The sequence below is a fragment of the Euprymna scolopes genome, chromosome 3 (assembly GCF_053919585.1).
Source record: "Euprymna scolopes isolate OS-2025 chromosome 3, ASM5391958v1, whole genome shotgun sequence".
NCBI classification, from domain to species: domain Eukaryota; kingdom Metazoa; phylum Mollusca; class Cephalopoda; order Sepiida; family Sepiolidae; genus Euprymna; species Euprymna scolopes.
The window spans coordinates 198,059,630-198,080,025 of record NC_136484.1 but is presented as its reverse complement, the minus strand read 5'-3'; the positions used below and the strand labels follow the sequence as shown (position 1 = coordinate 198,080,025).

Here is a 20,396-nt window from a genome sequence, read left to right as displayed (position 1 = left end):
AAGAAAGGCAAGATCAATAAACAGCCATCCTTGCAGACAGTCACCCAAGACCAAGAACAACCGAAGAGCGAGACGGAGAAAATGGACACACAGACACCCTCCTCCTCAAACAAGAGGAAACTACCAGAATCTGAGGAGGAGGCCGCGTCAGAGGCAGAGGAAGAGACAACAACAGTCTCTATGGCCCTGAGCGCAACAGAGATCAGGAGGGCCAGGAGGAGGAAAAGCCGCAAGACACTCGCAAACCCTCCTACCCCCACTGAGACTGAGAAGGACTCCCTCGCAACAACAACACAGGATGAGCCCCCTGTGATCCCAACACCCCAGCAACCCGAACAACCTTCCTCCTCTCCTATAAAGGCCCCAAGAAACTCTTCCCGCCCCTCATCCCGTGACAGGAGCCAAAAAGAAGAAAACGAGCAAGCTACCCCCTCCCCAAGCGCTCAGCCTCCCCATCAACCAAAAGAGGTCCCCTCCCCCACTCCCAAAGTCCGCACTGAACGGACCAAAAAGCTCCCCTTCCTGCCAGGAAGCAGGATTTGTGAAACAGACCCTCTCCAACCGGCTCCGGACCTTAAAGGACAACAGAAGGTCCGGTACAATAAACTCAAAAACTTTGAAAAAGTCGGTGGAGACCTAGTAACAGACCCCACTAAATTCAAGGACGCTCCCTTGTTGACCACTTTCGTTAGGGTCAACAAGGACGGTAGGACTGGAGGAATGTGGGCAATGATTAAGGCAGCGAAGAATGCGATCCCAGGCCAGCAGCTGGTGGATAGGGACCATCCTTCACTGACCAACATTTTCTTTAAATGTGAGGGTAGAATCCCCATGTATGTACACCCATCGCTATACAGGGCACTCAAACTAACCTTCCCCCTGGACGTGGGGGGCGTGGCCAAGGATGGATCACCTTCATCGGATTTACTTACCGGCAGCCTTGGCCAGGCCTGCCATGTCCTCACTGCCCAGGATTTCAGACCCGTCTGTGACAGTGCTTGAGGTGAGTGATCATGTCTTTGAACTTGGCTACATTGAATGTGAGGGGCATCAGGTGTCGAAGCAAGGCCTCGCGCGTTGTGAGAGACTTGGTGTCCCTCAAGGTAGATATTGCCGCTATCCAGGAGACCCACTTTGTTTGTGACGCGGATTGTCAGGTGCTGGTAAACGATTACGATGTCTACTCAGCATATGGCAATACCTATAGTTGTGGAATCTCCTTGCTAGTGAGTCGCACCCTGTCAGCGTCGGTGAATGTTGTTCACGCAGGCGAGGACGGGCGGGCGCTTGTTGTTGATGTTGCTGTTAATTGTAGTGTTTTTCGGATTGTTGCTGTTTATGCTCCCAATGCTGCTGTAGAGAGGGCAACCTTTTTTCGACGGTTGGAGGGCTTCTTAGTGGATCCGGAACGGTTAGTTTTAATGGGGGATTGGAATGCAATCCTTGATCCCAAAATAGATAAGGTCGGGGGGACTAGCGGGTCGGCGTGGTGTGACAGCAGTCTGTCTGACCTGATGGCCTCGTGCGATCTCGTCGACAGATTTCGTCTGGATCATCCGGGGCGGGAGATGTGGACGTGGCATCCTGTAGTGCCTTCCCATCCAAGCACTTACTTGGATCGGATGTTAGTTAGAAGAGGCGATGTAGACTTCCTATCTTGCCCCACGTTCCACTTGCTAGGACACTCGGACCATAAACTTGTTATGGCCCGTTTGAGCTTAAGCGCTAGGCCTAAACTGGCCGGATACTGGAAGTTCAACAGCACCTTGTTGGAGCTGGAGGACTACCGGTTGAAGGTCACTGAGCTAATTCAGCGGGCTTTAGTGGGGGCGGTTACAGGGAGTAAGTGGTGGGTTAGTCTCAAGGCCAAAATTAGGCGCTTCTCTGTCCAGTATAGCCAACGCCTCGCGATAGATAAGGCTAAGGCAAAGAAGCGTTTAGAGGATAAGCTGACCCGGGCGGTGGAGGGGGGGGACCCCCTAGAGTTAGCACTAGCTAAACAAGATCTCAACCGCTTGGCTAGCGAGCGGTATGAAGGTCAAGTAGTTAGGGCTAGGTTAAAGAAAGTTTCTAACGAGGCTGTGAATGTTGACGCTGTTGAGCGTAAGGCTGCTTTAAGGCGCGGTTCGGATGGGTACATTCGTAAAGTACATAACCTGGAAGGACAGCCCTTAGTATCGACTCGGGAGATCTGCGAGGGGTTTCGGGAGCATCTATCGGTGCGCTTTACCCAACTACCCGGACTCAGGGTTGATGAGTTTGGCAGCTATTTGGCTGACTCGCCCCGCCTCACGGCGGCTCGGGCGGCTAGCTGTGATGGTCTTATTACTGAACATGAGGTCATTACTGCGTTGAAGCAGGTCGGCTATAACAAATTCCCGGGGCTTGATGGTTTACCCTACGAGTTTTACTTGAGGCTGTCGCCCATGTTGGTCCCTATTCTGAAGGATATGTTCAACCATTGGTTTGCCCAGGGTTCCATCCCTGGACAGGTGACCAAGGGTGTGATCACATTGCTGAGGAAAGGTCAACGGCATGGTGGGAGGGAAAACTTTGATGATTTTAGGCCCTTGACTCTGCTAAACACAGAGTTAAAGATTTTGGCAAAGATTCTTGTGAATCGCTTGCAGGTTGTCATCACTGACTTGATCGAACCGGACCAGACTTATGCTGTGAAGGGGAGATCGATTCAAGACAATTTGCACTTGATACGCTCGATCATAGAGGGGACAGAAGACGACGCCGAAGCCGCGCTGATCAGTTTGGATCAGTCCAAGGCATTCGATAGGGTCGACCATCGGTTCCTAGGATCTGTGCTAGAGGCCGCCGGATTTAATCCGGGCTTCCGCAAGTGGATCTTTGTTCTGTATGACAGGCCGACGGTAGCGGTGCAGATCAACGGTAAGCTGTCGGAGTCATTCGCTGTCTCTCGGTCGGTGCGACAGGGTTATCCGCTGTCGCCTCTGTTGTATGTCCTGGCGTTGGAACCCCTCCTTCGCAAGTTAAGGGACGAGGCAGCTACACCAGTCCTGCGCGGAATAGCTCTCCCTGGAGGCACACGAGCCAGGGTTTCCGCATTCGTCGATGACGTCACCGTGTTCGTGTCTTGCCTCACGGACGTTCAAGCGGTGGTCGAGGCGCTCGCTCGATACGAAGAAGTAACAGGGGCCATCTTCAACCGTAGCAAGTCTGTTGGCCTGCGGTTGGGGGCCTGGACCGGGGTAAACTCGCTTCCAGGTATTTTCAGCTGGACCGATGGACCGGTCCGCATTCTCGGTGTCTGGTTTGGACCGGGACTTCAGCTGGAAAAGAATTGGTCGGAAGTACAGTCTAAGGTCAAATCGTCAGTAAAGACTTGGATTGGAAGGAAATTGTCCTTGAAGGGTCGGGCGGAGGCGTGTGCTACATACGTCTTTCCGCTCATCCTTTACCGTTTGTCTGTACTTCCTCTCCCTGCAGAACGACTAACCCGCTTACAAGGGCGCCTCGATTCACTTTTGTGGAACGAGGGTAAGCATTATGTCTGCAGAGAGGTCTGTGTTCAAAATCCGAGCGAGGGAGGCCTGGGTCAGCCCAGTCTCTTGTGTCATAGAAACGCCGAGAGATTGGCTTTCCTGGGTCGTTCGCTTGAAGGAGACGCTCCTTGGGTCCCTGTGGTTGAGAACTCGTTTCCCAATCTCAAACCCAACCCTTCGGTAGAAGGTCGTCGTAGACCGAAGGGGGAGTCCAAGTTCTTCTCCGAATGCCGAACCGCTCTTAGAGCTTTGCCGGGGACCAATGTCCTCGATCAGCCAAGGAAGAAACTGTATCGGGATTTAGTGGAGGGGACCGCGAAGGATCCACTTTGTAGACGGATGGGATGGTCGATGGAGGTTGTCCGTTCTCAATGGCGTTGGGCGCTGGGACGGGAGATTCTGAATAACTCGGAATTCTCCCTGACTTGGCGACTGGTCCGAAATGCGCTGCCCCTCTTCGACGTACTTTTCCGGTATAAAGAACATACCAGCCGCTTCTGTCCGTGCTGTGACGAATGCGAGCCCGAAACAATCGAGCACGCATTTTTTAGTTGCAGCCGGATACAGCCCCTATTAAGGTACGTCGAGGGGGTAACAGCTCGCATCGATGCCGAGTGTCTGCTCGATCTCGACGTAGGAACTTTTGTGTACAACATGGAGCCGCCGTTCCCCAGGGAGGAAAGTTTGGTTTTCCTGGCGATCCTAGCAGTAGCGCGCATGACCATTTGGATCGCGCGCCTCAAGTTGGTCCACGAAGGGACATCTGTTCCTGATCGGGATCTGATCGTTTACTTTAAACATTTGCTTAAAGTAAAGATCAGATGCGATTGGAAGAGGTTGCCTAGAGTGGAATTTGACAAGAGGTGGGTGCACAGCACTAGTTTGTGCATCCGTCGAGGAGCCAAGTTTCAATACGTGTTCCCTCCTTAGGCATGTCATGGGCGGTGCTGGGTCCTACGGAACCCATCCCGCCTAGGTTAGCATTATAAGTTCAGTAAAGTAACTCTTGACTGGTGGTACAAATGAGATCCTGTTCCTGATTTTATTTTTTGGTATTAGAGAACCTCTGAGTCTGCCCAACCCCCCTGCTCCTCATCTTTATTTTCTGATGCTCCCGGTCATCCCCCTACTCAGAGGTCACCTTCCTACCCCCTCCATCCGTTGCTTTATTTTCTCCCACCTCCATTAAGGCGACTTCCCCAAACCCCATTAGGGATGCTCTGCTTGTTTTCGGTTCCCCGGAAAACAGTGGGGGATCTAGCCACATAGAATAGTACAGGGGGGTCTTACTAACAACACATTAGTAGTTTTTTCCTTATTTTTTAAATGAACATTTTCATTAGTTTTTTCCCACTCCACGAACATTTTATGCCAATTAATTCAAGAACTCTTTCTAATGAAATCGAACTTTATTTTCTCACACATACACACACACACAAAAAAAAAAAAAAAAAAAATGCACACACAACATACAGAAATGAATATACAAATTGTACATAGTTAAATTTTACATTGAACGCTGGGGTTATTAGTTAGATTAGGATCCACAGAGTGATTGAGGTATTTTGGTAAATGTTGCCAGTCAAGAGTAAGACTTCAAAGTCTCATCTGTTACGTAGTCAAAAAGACCCTGTACCCTCCCCCTCCCAATTTCTTGTAGGGCCTTGTGCCTAATTTTGTTGAATTGAATTTTTTGTACGTTTTTTTTTTTATGTTCAATTTTTTCTTTCTCAATAAAATATATAAACAAGATCAAAGTGTAGTATCTGTTCTTACTACATGCTGTACTTATGTTTGCAACTTTGTGATATAAAGTGGAAGATCGCTTTTCTGTATGAATTTAATGTAAAATGATCACCTACTTTACAATCAGTCAGTCTCAAAGCCATTCAAGTCATTCTCCAGATCATTCAAGTTGTTTTTGAAGGATTCCAGTTATTTTTTAAGCCTTCAAGTCATTCTTAAGGTCATTTAATTCATCCTTAAGTTCATTAATGTCATTCTAAGTCATTTACTTTTTATTTATTTAAGTCATTTCAGCCCATTTTTCGGTCGTTTTAGTTTATCTTTAAGAATTTCATGTCAATCCTATATTCACGCATTTATTCATTACACGAGAGCACGCGACTAATGGCTATCGGTCTTCTTCATTAAGTATTCCGCTTTTGAAAATAAGCATTATTGCCTGAAAAGGTCTCTAGTTACTAAATACAAGAAGACCGAAACATGCTCATGACTGTGTAGCAACAAATTACTGATTATGTAAAAACAAATTGAATATATATATATATATATATATATATATATATATATATATATATATATATATATATATCATCCTGTATTTCTTATATTTGCCTGATTTCCAGCTGACTAAAATATGATCGTCTTTAAGTTCAATGTAAAAAAGTTCTTGATCAACCGTCCCCTTAAGTAATCTAATTTTCAAAATTTCCATTACTAACGATTACTACGATATTGTCCCATTGACTGCTGTACACTCATTAACCCTTATCTTCTCTGTCTGTCTGTTTGTCTCTCTTTCTCTCTCTCTCTCTCTCTCTCTCTCTCTCTCTCTCTATATATATATATATATATATATATATATATATGTGTGTCTATATATATATATATACATATACATATATATATATATATATATATATATATATATATATATATATATACATATATATATATATATATATCCTTAATGGAGGCAAGATCTTTACACGACAACCGAATGAGGTGATGTAAAACAGTATTTTTATTGATTGCCCATCAAGACTAAAGAGCGCTTCAGTTGTCCTAATACACTTAAATACGCTTGCCAGATCGGAGGCACTTTCATGGTGATACACTTAACAGCCACAAATTCGTTGCATTCATAATAACATTTAAACTTTGTCCAATACCAAAACAATACTTCATGCAATCGACTTAATAAACACAACTCGAAATAAATTTCGAAGTCAATTTCTAAAAGCCACCTAGCACACCTCAGCATTAAAAACGCGTTTAATACTGCCGCTGTTGTTGTTGTTGTTGTTTTTAAGAATCATTCATTCATTTTGTATTAATCAGCAGAATTCCTACTAGAAAGAGATCGGATAATGACGGGAGAGATCACATAAAGTTTGCTAACATCCTAAGTTAAAATGTTTCAGTGGAACAAATTTGATTCGAACGGAACATACAGATTGTCAGTTCGTGTCGGTAATCACTTAGTCAACATCAACTTCCTGCTGCTGATAATGATGATTGACGACGACAATGATGATGATGATGATGAATAATGTATTTCAGTAAATGTAAGTTATCATACTTGTGAACACATTATTTTCGAATTTTATTAATGTAAAGCTTTTTTTTCAATTCAGGGAACTTCCTCAGGGAATGCAGTTGGTTTTCGCATAAATTCCTTGAATAAATTAGTGATGATTCGATCGAATGTTGCTCATCTTTCCTTGCTGCATTATCTTGTTGAACAAGCAGAGCACGAGAACAAGGATGCACTAAAGTTTGTTGATGAACTTTTGGAACCTTTGCAAAAGGCTGTTAGGTAAGTATATTAGAAAAAAAGTAAAAATGAAATTATATAAAACATATTGTACTTTTCTGCATTTTGTTAGCTTTCACTTATAGCTAACTATTGATGTAGTACCATGAAAATATATTTATGACAAGGAAGCTTCACAGAAAGGTCCATGTTTTATTTCAAAAGAAAATCCTCAAGCAAAATTGGTGCACGTATGGTTTACGTTTGATTACCTGCCTACATAGTGTTTACCCTGATTAACTAACAAATCAAATTCGTTGGTTTTATTAGCTACTCTCGGGCTATTATTTCCATTAGCCAATTTCCATTTAAACAAAGAAGAATTTGGCAGACTTATTTAGGCATGTATATTGTTTTCAATATACAGTAATTAGGAAAATAATCAAAAGCAATCGTTTCTCATGTCAGTACTCCCATGAAATCTTCTCTTGTAAAGTTCTCAGTGAACAGATTTGTTGAAACGAGATTATCCAGCTGATTGGTAATAAATGCTAGGTGCAATGATTTTGTGCTCTTTTTATCACAATTCTTATAAGGGCTCTACGATCTCTTTCTGACAGCTTTGTCTTTCTTCCAGAAGGTTGTTTAAATGATGATGATTTCCCTTCTTTTTTCAGAGGCCGTTATCACCTTTAAGACAGTTCATTCCATACGGCCACCCTCTCAGTCCCTTCAATTTCAGTATCATCTGCCATACGAGCACCAACAACCTGTCCTCTTTGGAAATCTGATAGATCTGTCATTTTTAATTTTCGCACTAATATGCATTATCTAAAATAAAAAAAAATCATTAATTAATTTAGGACTATAATAACCATACATAATAAAATTAAACAAACATTGTTACATTTAAAAACATTTTATGTTTTAAAATTGATGCAAAATTCACCATGTGTTTTAATTATTTTGTCCAATCTCTGTGTATGTATCCGCCCCCTTAAGTAAACACTTCATCAAATCTCCACACAAACGTAATGTACTTGCAATAACCCTTATCCCTGAGTGGCTTCCGGGCTTTGATAAGTGGTGATCACTGTGTAAAAAAAAAAAAGAAAAAAAAGCATGAAACGATAATAACATCTATATATTAATATCTATATATTTAGTGTTTTTACTACACATTATATAAAATGTATATTTTAATTTGTATGAGCAAACTAATACTGGATTATTATAAAAATGCTTTTACTTATTGAAAAATACATTTGAGTAAATCAAAAGACATCTTTTGGTGTGCAACAGAAAAAAAGACCATTTTCTTTACCGAATGCATTAATGTCTAATGTATATGGAATATATGGAAGTCATGGGAACGATTTCGATTTGTATTAATGATTTATGTATGATTCATTTTTGTACAAAGCAAAACCAACTTCACTTTTGATAGTTTTATTCTACTATTGACGTTCCCACAAAGTGTTAGGAATTGATTTAAAAAAGAGGAAAAACTATAAGAAAACAAAGAAATTGTTGATTAGTAGAAAAGAAATTATATAAAATCAGATTAATAGAAAGAGAATGAGGGGTAGTGGTTTACCAAAGTACACAAAAGGCATCAGAAATAGGATGGTTAATCAAGGTCTGGCGGCGATTGAAACAAAAGACCAGACATAGAGATCAATATTTTAGTTTACGGACAGTTTATGAGTGGAAGCGCATTTTTCAGACTGTCTTGAGTTATCAGGAGTTGATGACAGTTAACAGTTGGAGACAGTGGACTACAGTTGGCAGCTTGGAGGTCTCCCGAGAGAGATCGGAAAGATTGGATTTCAAGACGAGTAAATCGGATTGAGAAAAAAATCACCAGAAGAGCTGCAATCAGACACCTAGTGACAGACAACATTTACGATTCTTTTTTCTACGCTTTGTGATAGTATCACACACATATACACACACATACACACGGCTCAACTGAGTTATATAAAGAACTCGTCTTGTGTTGTTGTTATTTTTGTAGTGCGACAAGGAAGGTGATCGTCGGGTCATATTGTTGAACATTCTATTCTGATTGTAATAATTCAAACTGATTTGCCCAGTTGTTGTTTTTTTTGTTTGTTTGTTTGTTTTTTGCTATTGTTTCACTAAAAGAAGGCTATTGAGATCTTTCATTTGATAGATTTTATTATAACTTTTAATTTTAGGATAAGTTTGGAAAACATGAAATCTGAGTTTAAGCAATTGAAGGCCAACGTTGCACGTGTCCATCAACAATTGAAAACAGTCGACGAAGAAGTGGCGGGACAGTTTACTGAATTCATGGAGGTTGGTTTTTTTTTCAAATGATTATATTGTAACTTTAATACAGATTAAAGTGTAATTTTTCATAAAGCTACATAATCTTCATTAATGAGTACTTTTAGCATAAAAGTGTGGTGATGCTTGGGGTCAGTAGATGTTTCTGTAGTATTCTCATATTTTGATGCTCTATTTTCTTTGGATGTAAATACGCAGGTTTAAAGCTGAGTGATTGAGCCATCAGATGTCTTTCCGTAAGAATACAGATTGATGAATTACTTCTTAGACTGCCTATATAGTCTGGTTTTTCCACCCTAGACAGTTGGAGTTTGGAGATTGTACTATTAAGATATTATACTATCGGATTTTTCACATCCCAAGACAGATGATGAAATCTACAAAGATGTGTGTCGCTCCTTTTCTAAGCATTACTTATCAGTTTATTCCTTTTCAGCACATCATGAAATAAATGTAATCTATCGTTATCTACTTTATTTATCTATGAGGTGACATTGACTTTTTGCCACAGCCAAACTTTATTTATTGTGATTAAATAATCAATAACCAATTGTTAGCTATTCTGCACTTTCCCAAATGGATTATTAATTATTCTGTACTTTCATCTAACAATTTCCAGGGTTAAATTTGACACATTGCTTTCAAAGCTCACTACTCCAAATTTGACATATTGCTGTTAAAGTTCACGACTCAAAATTCACGCCCATCTGTGAAAAACTGGCTTTTATTCAAGCCGACAGCATCTCATTTGAATATGATGCAATGAGACATATTGCTACTTCATGAAATCTGCCTACATATAATTAGACACAGCAACCATTCTGTTGTTATTCTTTATTTTTTTTTTGTCTGCAACCGGATCATGCATACTGTCCCAAATCAGAGGTTTGCTCCAGTTTTTATTTACTTTCAAGTGGAATGCAGGCATTTAATCACAATTATACTGGAGACGATTACCCTTTCCACTATTTTATTAAATGTTTTTTCCTTTAAAATTGCTTTTGTGATCCTAAATTTATTGGAATGAGTTTATGATTATTTTATATAATAGATAATTCTATCATTCATCTAATATTTCTTTTAAAGGATTCTGAAGTGGATTTGGAAGAAGTGCAGACTACGATGGACCGCTTAGATGCACGATTAAAACGTCTTGCGCAACATTATTGTGAGAATGAGCGAACGTTTAAAGTCACAGAATTTTTAGAATCTTTCCGAGAATTTTGTGAAAAAGTGAAAACTTGTCAGCAGGTAAAACAAATTAATTCACTTTTTACTAATATCATACACAATTAAATAATTATTTGTGTTTTAACAATTATTTATTAATAATACTAAAGTAAGGAGTTTCATATTCATATGGACGTTATAATCTTTCACATATATAAAAAATGAGTTTGTCTTATCAATGATTGATAATTAATCTGATGTTGATGAAATAAACAATTTCAAATTTACCCATTTTAAAATAAATTGTTTCAAAATCAGATTATAGTATCCCGTCAATTAAGACAATACATTTTAAAAAAAATTTTGTTACTCTTATTTACCCTAAAAAGACATATTGCCACTTGAACAATTTCTATGATTTATCAGAACACATTAGATTAAAACATCTGTAAAACAGGCACACATCGGCTGTCTTTAGATAATTCTTAAATATTCTTACATCTTACAAACCGGCTAACATGTGGATTTAGGAAAATAAGTTGTAGACATATATATATATATATATATATATATATATATATATATATATATATATATATATATATATATATAAGGATTGATATATATTATAAGAAAATGTATTTCTATATAAATATATATATATACATAAATATAATACACAATTATATATATATATACTTCATTTACTTACATAAAATTAATATACAAAAGTATAAATTTATGCGTAAACTTTAAGTATTTACTTCAAAAGTGCTCAATACGTGGGTAGAGCTACTTAGTATATATATATATATATATATATATATATATATATATATATATATATATATATATATATATATTCAATTTTCACTCCAAACAAGACACAGTGCCACTTTGAAGTAGGGTACTACTATCGGGGACATAAGTTGCAAGGGTATTATGAAGGGAGATGAGTAGCAAGATGTCTGTTCACATTACACTTGAACTTCTGCATGCCAGTACAGTTGGAAAAGCAGAATCCCGGAAGGGAATTCCAAAGTCTAGCAGTTCTGGGTAAGAAACTATTGGAGTAGAAGCCTATAATAATAATTTAATTGGTCAGTTCTTTCGCCAGAATTCTTGTAAACTGGTACCACAGAAGCAGTTTTCTAGCAGTCAGGAAAGCAAGATTTGTTAAGGCATTTGTTGAAAAGTTTGGAGAGCTGGAGCAACCTCAGCGGATAATTTTTTAATAGCAAAACCGGGATGAGATCAGGTCCACATGCTTTTGAGGTGTCTAGGTTTTTTATGCTACCATGTACCTGAGAAGGGGTGATTTTCAAATCATCTAGTGTGGCCTCTATCCACAAAGAAAAGTCGGGGAGGGAGTGGTGTGCTGGGTCCAATGTGGAGTTTGAGGCAAACCGACTGGCAAGTAGGTTAACCTTCTCAATTGCTGTGCAAGTAACCCCTCATGATTGTTTGATAGTGGGGGAATCATTAACTGCCCATTATTTACTACACTGTTTTAGATTTTCTAAAAATCACGGGTTCCTAATTTCTGTGCTTCGATGCGTTTTCTAGTGGTTTCAGTATATTCTGTCTTAGCTGTCGCTATTTCTCTTTAACAATTACTTCTAGCTTCTATATACTTCTGTCTGTTTGAACTGTACTTATGTCGGTTGAATCTGTGGTACACATGCTGCCTTTGAGCAATAGCAGCTACACAAGTAGAAGTAAACTATTAGGGAGAGCGGGGCTTACTATAGAATTTCCGTGTGGGAACATGTGCTTCAATTGCAGTTTTGAAACATTCAGTGGTCTCATTTGTGCACTGTTCAGTTGAAAGAGAAAAGATATTTCCCCATGGGGCATCTCTGATGAGATCTCTGATGGCTTCCCAGTCAGCCTTTTTGTAATACCTCGTGGTTTTTGAGCAGTGGGTCTTCAGTTTTGGGTTGAGAATTTAGGCCGATTTCTACCATTATCACAGCGTGATCAGCATTCCTGAGTGGGCTGTGGGCATTTGTTATGCAATCATCGGGAACTGTGGTCAGAAATAGATCTAAAAGTGAGTTTTGGGTTGAGAATTTAGGGCGATTTCTACCATTATCACAGAGTGATCAGCATTCCTGAGTGGGCTGTGGGAATTAGTTATACAATCATCGGGAACTGTGGTTAGAAATAGATCTAAAAGTGAGGCATGTTGAGCTTGCTGGTCTGGGAAACGTGTCAGAAATGTAACCGTCTGTGATAGGGAATGAGATATAGAGAAGCTATGTGTTGTGCTACCAGCTACGTCTGTGTAAGTAGAGAATCCAAGCCAGTTACTGTGGTGAACATTGAAGTAACCAAATACATGTACTTGTGTGCTGGTATCGAAGGAGAGTGCTATATCTATGCTGTCAAAGACTTTGTTGATTGGGGTACAGTTCTGGGTTGAGAATACAAGTAGCTAATATTATGTTGCATGTTTAGTCAGAAGCACATAAAGACCTGGTCGTCTGATTCTAGTTTTGTTTCTCTAGTCAGGAGGAGGGTGTTACAAATATAGACTCCAAGCCCGTGCATATGTCTGTCTGAGTCCTTATGGAGGAGTGGGAGATAACCAGGTATGTTAAAGTGATTAGAGGAAATGAAGGAGTGTAGATTAGTTTCATTTAGTGCTAAGATATCCGGGCTGTTTATTAGGAGAAATGAGTTGACATCATATAAGTTAGTTCTAAGCCTGCGGATATTCGTAAATGCAAGCCTTAAGGGAGGAGGCAGGTTGGGTTTCTTGGAGTTTGGTCCTGGTTTAAACGTAATTTTTGCTTGAACTGTCATTTCATTTTATTTAATTTAAAAGTTTCATTTAGGGTGAGTGAGGGGCGCTGGACAAGTGGTTGTGCAGCATGTCATACATGCAATACAAGTAGACCATCAGCTGTCTCCTCACCTACAGGATTGTGGCCTTGGGAAATCCCATTGGGGATGAGTGCAGGGTTCCTTTCCATGCACAACATGGCACTACAGTCATCCTGATATTATACAACTGTTGACGGAGCAGCCACTCTAAGCACTACCAAAGAGTTAGGGCTCCTGTACTATCAGTCGGAAACAGCAGCCAGCAACTGTTAATCCGGTACCCTCAAATCATTAGACAAAAAGTCAGCCCATTCCGACCGTACACGCATATGGTACTGAAGTACCCACACAGTTTCCAGTTTAGCGGGATGGGATGTGGCAGGAGTGGGGAAAACAGCGTTCATTGCTGTAATCAGGAAATAAGGTCGACTACAGGGTGATTCTGTTGAGTCACGGTGATAGCACCTATATGTCTGGCTAATAGAAAAAGAGGGAGTATGAAAGATGGGCGATAGACAGAGCCTATTTCCTCCTTAAGCAGTTTAGGTTTGTCAACCGGTAATTTGCTTGAGTCACCAGCTCTAGGAAGGTTCTCATCTGGGACTGAAGAGGCCTCCCTCCCCTAGGTTTAGTTTTAGAGTTTTCCTTCTCCTAGATAGATGACCTGGGAAGATCTACAGGTCGATCAGCACTAAGAGAAATGAAAAGTTACACTCCTCGAAGTGATTAAAAAGGACATTACTATGCTTTTCATTTTCATTTTTAATGGAAGAAGGGATGTGAGAATTTGTGCAGTTGAAGCAACTAAATTTTCAGCAGGATTGGTTTGAGAGAGAGAGAGAGAGAGAGAGAGAGAGAGAGAGAGAGAGAGAGAGAGAGGAGTTAATGTATGGTAAGATATAGTTTAGGAACAAAATAACATGTTAAAGTATGATTAATTTGATATTAGGAATTAAAATTTGGTGCCCAAACTCTGAGTATTTAAGATGACAGAAAGAAAAAATATATGCTCAATATAGATACAAGTAACAACATTTGATTTTAAGTACTGTCTAGTACAGGTATAGCTGGAAATATATATATATATATATATATATATATATATATATATATATATATATATATATATATATATATATATATATGTTATAGCGTATTCTGTAAGTATAATTAAGTATAAATGGATAAATGGCATGTTTTCAGTAGATACGAATATATGGAATTTTAGATATTAAGTATGTTTGTTGTCTTCAGACTTCTACAAAGGAAGATAGCTTCGCCTTTCTTTTAAGATCTGGAAGGTTGTATCTTGTATAACAAGAGATAAAGGGTTGCTGTTTATTATAGATCACTTTAAATCTATGTGTAAGACTATGGCTAGTAAGTATCTACTTTAAAGCTTAACTATGGGATGAGAATATACTCTAATGCATGCCTTAGTAGAAATCTTTAGATGTTAATGTGTATCGATTACGAAAAGTCAAAACCCTTCTAAGTTACGTGCAATGGATTAGATTTAATGGCAGCTTGAGAAATAGAACAGTTGGTTAGTGATCAGGAGAGAGGGTTTAAATAACAGTACAGTATAATTACACGTTAGGATATAGAGTTTAGGGTAGAGTTTAGAAAAAAGTTTGTCATGTAACACAGTCAAATGCAGTCATCTTGGAAGTAAAGTATCTATAGGATATAATCAGAATATGCAGCATGCTAGCAGCAAAATTTTTACGGTTTTGAGAGAAATCATAGGTACATAGTGTCGTGGTTTATTTATTTATTTTTTATTACATTTTCACCCCAAACAAGGCACATTGCCACTTTGGTGTAGGGGGCTACTATCAGGGGCAACAACTACTGGAGTACTATGTAGGGATTTGGGCAGCAAGATGTCTGTTCACGTTACACTTGAACTTCTGCACGTCAGTACAGCTGGGGAAGCATGGACCTGGAATAGAATTCCAAAGTCTAGCGGTTCTGGGGAAGAAACTACTGCGGTAGAAAGATCTTTTACATCTACGGATCTCTACTGTTGTCGAGGGTGTTTACGTCATGGGGGCACAAGTGCTTGCAGTTCGTCAGAGCATTCACCATTAAAATACTTGTAGAACAGGCAGAGGGATGCAACATTTCGTCGATGGGACAGAGGTTGAAGCTTAGATGCCAGTTCAGGGCCTATCAGATTGGCGACTCTCTTTTGAACCTTGTTAGGAGCGAGAGACTAGCAGAAGATGCACCCGCCTATATATGGCAGCAATACTCCATACATGGGCGAATAGTGGCCTTATAGAGGTACAGGATACTTTCGAGTATTAGTAGTTTTCTAGCATGGTAGAGAGAGCCTACATTCTTCGCAGCGGCCCTGGCAATGCTTTCAATGTAATTGTTCCAACTCATGTTTCCTGTGAACGTTAGGCCAAGGAGTTTGTTATTGTTCTAGTCCGTAATTTAGGCCAGACACAAAGCATTTCAAGGGAGTCTTTGATATTGTAGCTGCATCTGTCTAATTTTGTTTTTAAAGTAGTTGAATATATATACATATAGTAGTAAGTTATAAAAATATATATTCCCACAGTCAAACAACGTTGTAGCTCACAAGAGTCATGGTATCTAACAAACCTAAAGTCTAAGACTCTAATTCAGATATGTTTAACTGATGAACCCAAATTAGGGTGAAACGAGTCTTGGACTTCCCATTTGTTGGCTATGATGGCTATATGGCAGCAATACTCCATACATGGGTGAATGGTGGCCTTATAGAGGTACAGGATACTTTCGAGTGTTAGTAGTTTTCTAGCATGGTAGAAAGAGCCTACGTTCTTCGCAGAGGCCCTGGCTATGCTTTCAATGTATATATATTGTCCTGGAAGATTTTGAATCTTTACAAGTATATGAAAAAAATTAACTTATATAGTTTTTTATCAATTGTTGGAAAACTATTTAGTCAGTAAGTCATTTAATCACTTGCAATCGCTGCATTAACTTGCTCTCTCGAATTAACAATAGTCCTAATCTGAAATTTAAGGGATCATCAGTTGTTTACCATGAAACACTGTTTCGGTGATATAAAAACAAAACAGTATATTAAATCATGGCTCCCCAACAGTGTTGATCAAACATCACCTCCCTTAATCGCAAGAACAAAAAATGTTCCAGATATTGGATCTTGTTATCTATTCATGATTAATTTGGCTAACCTATTCATGTTATAAAAAATGTCCTCCTTACCCATGAGATTCGTCCCTGTCGTCAAATTCAAAATGGATATATTTTAAAATTTACCAGTGTTGTATTTGTAAGATTAGGATTAATTCATTTTACTACTTATCACCCCATACTATTATTAGTACTTTATATATTTACATTCTTATTTATTTATTAATATATATATATATATATATATATATATATATATATATATATATATATATATATATATATATATATATATATATATATTGTTTTTACAAAATCAAGACATCAAAGAATGGGTCAATAGCAACAAATAGTGTATTTCATCGTTCGTTACAATTGCTTCGCAACCATTCGGACAAATTCAAACCCTATATCGTTCGAAAACTTTCACAAGAACGGCCTCTCATCAGACGTTGTGAAAAAACACTTTTACAATGAACGATATGTAATCCATTTCCCTTTTAAGGAAAACTATGAGAAAAAAATATTTTACCTACATCTCTTCCTTCAAAGGTTTTTTTGTTTTCTGTTTGAAACAGAAAAACAAAAAATAGAAAACAAAAAACCTTTGAAGTCGGTAATATTTTTTTTTCTCATATTACTAATATAGTCTTGGATTTCCTTTATTAATATATTTAATTGTATACGATTCAAAAGCACAGGGTAACAAACAAATGCTTTATTTAACTGTTTAAATATTTTAGTTTTATCACCATCTTGTTTAATTATCCTTATTACTAAGCTAGAAACTGGAGGAATAAAATCTATTTATTTTAAGGTAACACGAGTTATTCTCAAAAACTCTGACATAATGGTTCCATAAAACATAAATACATACGAACTGTTTGGAAGAGGAAAGAATTTATTTTATCAAATATTTTATAAAAAAAATTCCATCCTCAATTTTTATATCTAAATCCAGAAATGTAGCTTGTGTTCCTCTATGTTCACAATTCAATTCTAACTCATTTGGATATATAAGAGGTTTATTTTTTTCAAATTCTTAGTTATCGTTTAAACATATAAGGTCATCAATAAATCTCCTAAAACCATGAAAATTATGTTTTAGATATATCATTTTTTATTTGTGATGACATATATATACTCAAGTCTATGGAAATACACCAAAAATGGTTCAGGTTCTAATCTCATTAGGATACCTATAGTTTGGAGTAATATTTTATTTTCTATTTAAAAATAACTTTCTTTAATAAGATGACTTAAAAGTATTTTTAAAATGTCTTTGGAAACACTAGTATATAACGTCCTAAAATCATAAGTTACTATAGATTTTGCTTTTATTTTGGAAGTTATGTTATCTAATTTTTCTTTTACTGTGTGTGAATTCTTTACCACCCAAAATGGATTCATATTACTATAGAATTTTCTTTTCTGGTAGAAATTATTTATTTGATTTATAATTAATTTAAACACTTTAGATATAGCGTTACTTAAAGGTTTGGTAATGCATGTCTTTCTGGCTTCAATTAACCTAGCGCTAACTAACTTTTGTGCATTTTAGGCATCCAGTACATGCATGGAAACGAATTTATTTTAATAATTTGTTTATAATTTTGAAAGTTCCATACACCTGCAGATGGTTTTTGTTTTATTGACAGTTTTATAGGTCAATCCTGTCCTTTCTCGGGTCACCATCTCTTTGCACTTAATGACAGTTTTTGGTTCTTAAAAAGTGTTGGCTACCCAAACGAATTTTATACTGTTCAATAAAACAGTTATTATCATAATTTAATTAATTATTATTTAATTAACATTGCCAGTCAACTTTTTGACACTTAATTAAAAGTGTCATACTCTTACCCCACTTAAATGTCGGTAAAACATGTTTAACGGTAACATACAGAAAACATATAGTTATAAGGATTGATTATTATAGTTCAGTTTCCTATATATCCATAAAAAAAATCATATGTCCATCCTGAAAAAAAATAAACATTCATTTGGTTTTTTTTTTGGCTTTCTTGTAAGGTTTTTTTTTGGGGGGGGGGGCATTGTTATAGAGAAAATATTATAAAAATGTTTTATTTTTCTTACAAAATTATATATTTTTTTTTTGAATAATGATAATAATAGTAATAATAAAAAATATTCATTGCAGAGTCCTTCATTTTTTTTTTTTTTTTTTTTTTTTTTTGCATTTGTAGGAAATTTTATAATCGATTGTTTCAAGTAATTCAGATCATTACACTGAAAGTATCTTCACCGAAGGGTTCCTTCAGGATATTTGTGGTCTGTAGAGTTTGTATGTTACCTATTGGTCCAAGTTCGATTTGTTGTTCCGGTCTCTGCTGTTGATCGGTGACAACCATTCCTGAGCTCCCAACATTCTTGTGCAGTTTAGTTGGTTCATTTCTCTTAAGCTTACTTAAATACTGGCGTACTATCAGCCTTGATGTTAACAAAACTGATAGAATTATTAAGTTGATGGCTATTATCAAAATTAACCACCTGTTTACTTTATGTTGGGGAATTTTCCTCTCTAAGTACATCGAGTTTATGTATCAATTCCCTTAAATTTATTTTCTTTAGAGGACTTAATACATTAGGGATTGTTTGCGGGCTTATGTTTGGAAATTTTTCTATTAGGTGTTCCTATCGGCTCAATCTACTAGTAAGTGTGGTATTAATCAATGGTAAAACGAAGTCGCTGGTCTTCAAATTTTTCCTCGGCTTGGTACTAGGGAGGAAGGATTATAACGCCGCCATAGATCCCACAGCCCAATGGCACCTGCAGAGTGGTCAACGGAGGAGATATTTTGATTGTTTTTGGAGGTTTTCCGGTACATACCTTAGATAATTCCAACTCATCTTTCGTGGCTAACGCCCATACCCCACCTGTTATCCTAATAGCTTTTGGTAGCATTACATCTAGGAGGACTTCTATTGACAATGCTGCCCTATTCACTTTCTATTATCCTTGAATAATTCCATTACACATAAATGGTGATTGCTGAATGTATATATCGGGCTATTAGACACGCAGGTTCCGAGTAGATCGTGTTTATATTTTTCTGACTCGAAATAGGTAAGCAACACGAACTCTTCTCTAGTTTGGTCAAGAGCAATATTTTCGGATTCTATTTTGTATTTTGTGACAGTTCCAAATCCCTGTTTCTCATGTGGATAAGGAATCGGTAAATTAATAACTTGAAAGACTTCATATATTCTACTAGAATCTAACAACGGAAACGACACCACAATTAGCAATCTACCATCTTCAATGAGAGTTAGACAACCCAATGACTTATAATAATACCACAGCTCAGCTGTGGGATCCGCTGGCAATCTTAGGTAGTAGGTAGTGGAGTAGTTTGGCCTGAAGTGATCTTTTAATGCGGAAGGTTCCACTATATTTGGAGACAAACGACCCAAAGCTAGCATATCAAACTGGACTTGCAAATTTCATATGGAACCCAACAATGCTTGCAACTTTTTCTGCAATTGTTCGATGATTGTTAAAAAATGAATATATTTCCTTATGCAATCTTTCAGTTTTATCACTCGAATTATTAATTCTCCAGTAACATTTCGAGCTCCACTTGCATTTTCTTAAACCCCTCCACTAACTCATTTATTTTGCGACGGTTATTGGCTAGTTCTACCCTGGCTATATTTAGAATAGTAATACTATCCTTCTCTACCTGAGCCATTTCATCTGACCTTTTTCAGAAGCCCTCAATCTCTTTAGGGCGTCTAATTCCTTCTCTGTTATATTCCCAAAAAGTATGTTTAACGCTTTCCCCATTATGGGAAGTACCAATCTCTTTTCTCTATTTTGTAATAGTTTCAAGCCATTCAAATATTTTTTCTATAACCTCCGCACTAGTTTTCATAATCTTTATGTCCTGCATAAGTGG

General features: G+C 37.9%; 1 protein-coding gene across 1 annotated transcript in view; it reads left to right on the top strand.

Moving 5' to 3' along the window:
* Positions 1-20,396, top strand: part of LOC145260699 (inverted formin-2-like) — a 135,318-nt gene that overhangs the window by 102,999 nt on the left and 11,923 nt on the right. Inside the window, exons 10-12 of the mRNA XM_080119100.1 lie at positions 6,896-7,077; positions 9,216-9,336; positions 10,414-10,578. Of these exons, the coding sequence (XP_079975226.1) occupies positions 6,896-7,077; positions 9,216-9,336; positions 10,414-10,578 (468 nt within the window). The remainder of the gene's footprint in view (positions 1-6,895; positions 7,078-9,215; positions 9,337-10,413; positions 10,579-20,396) is intronic.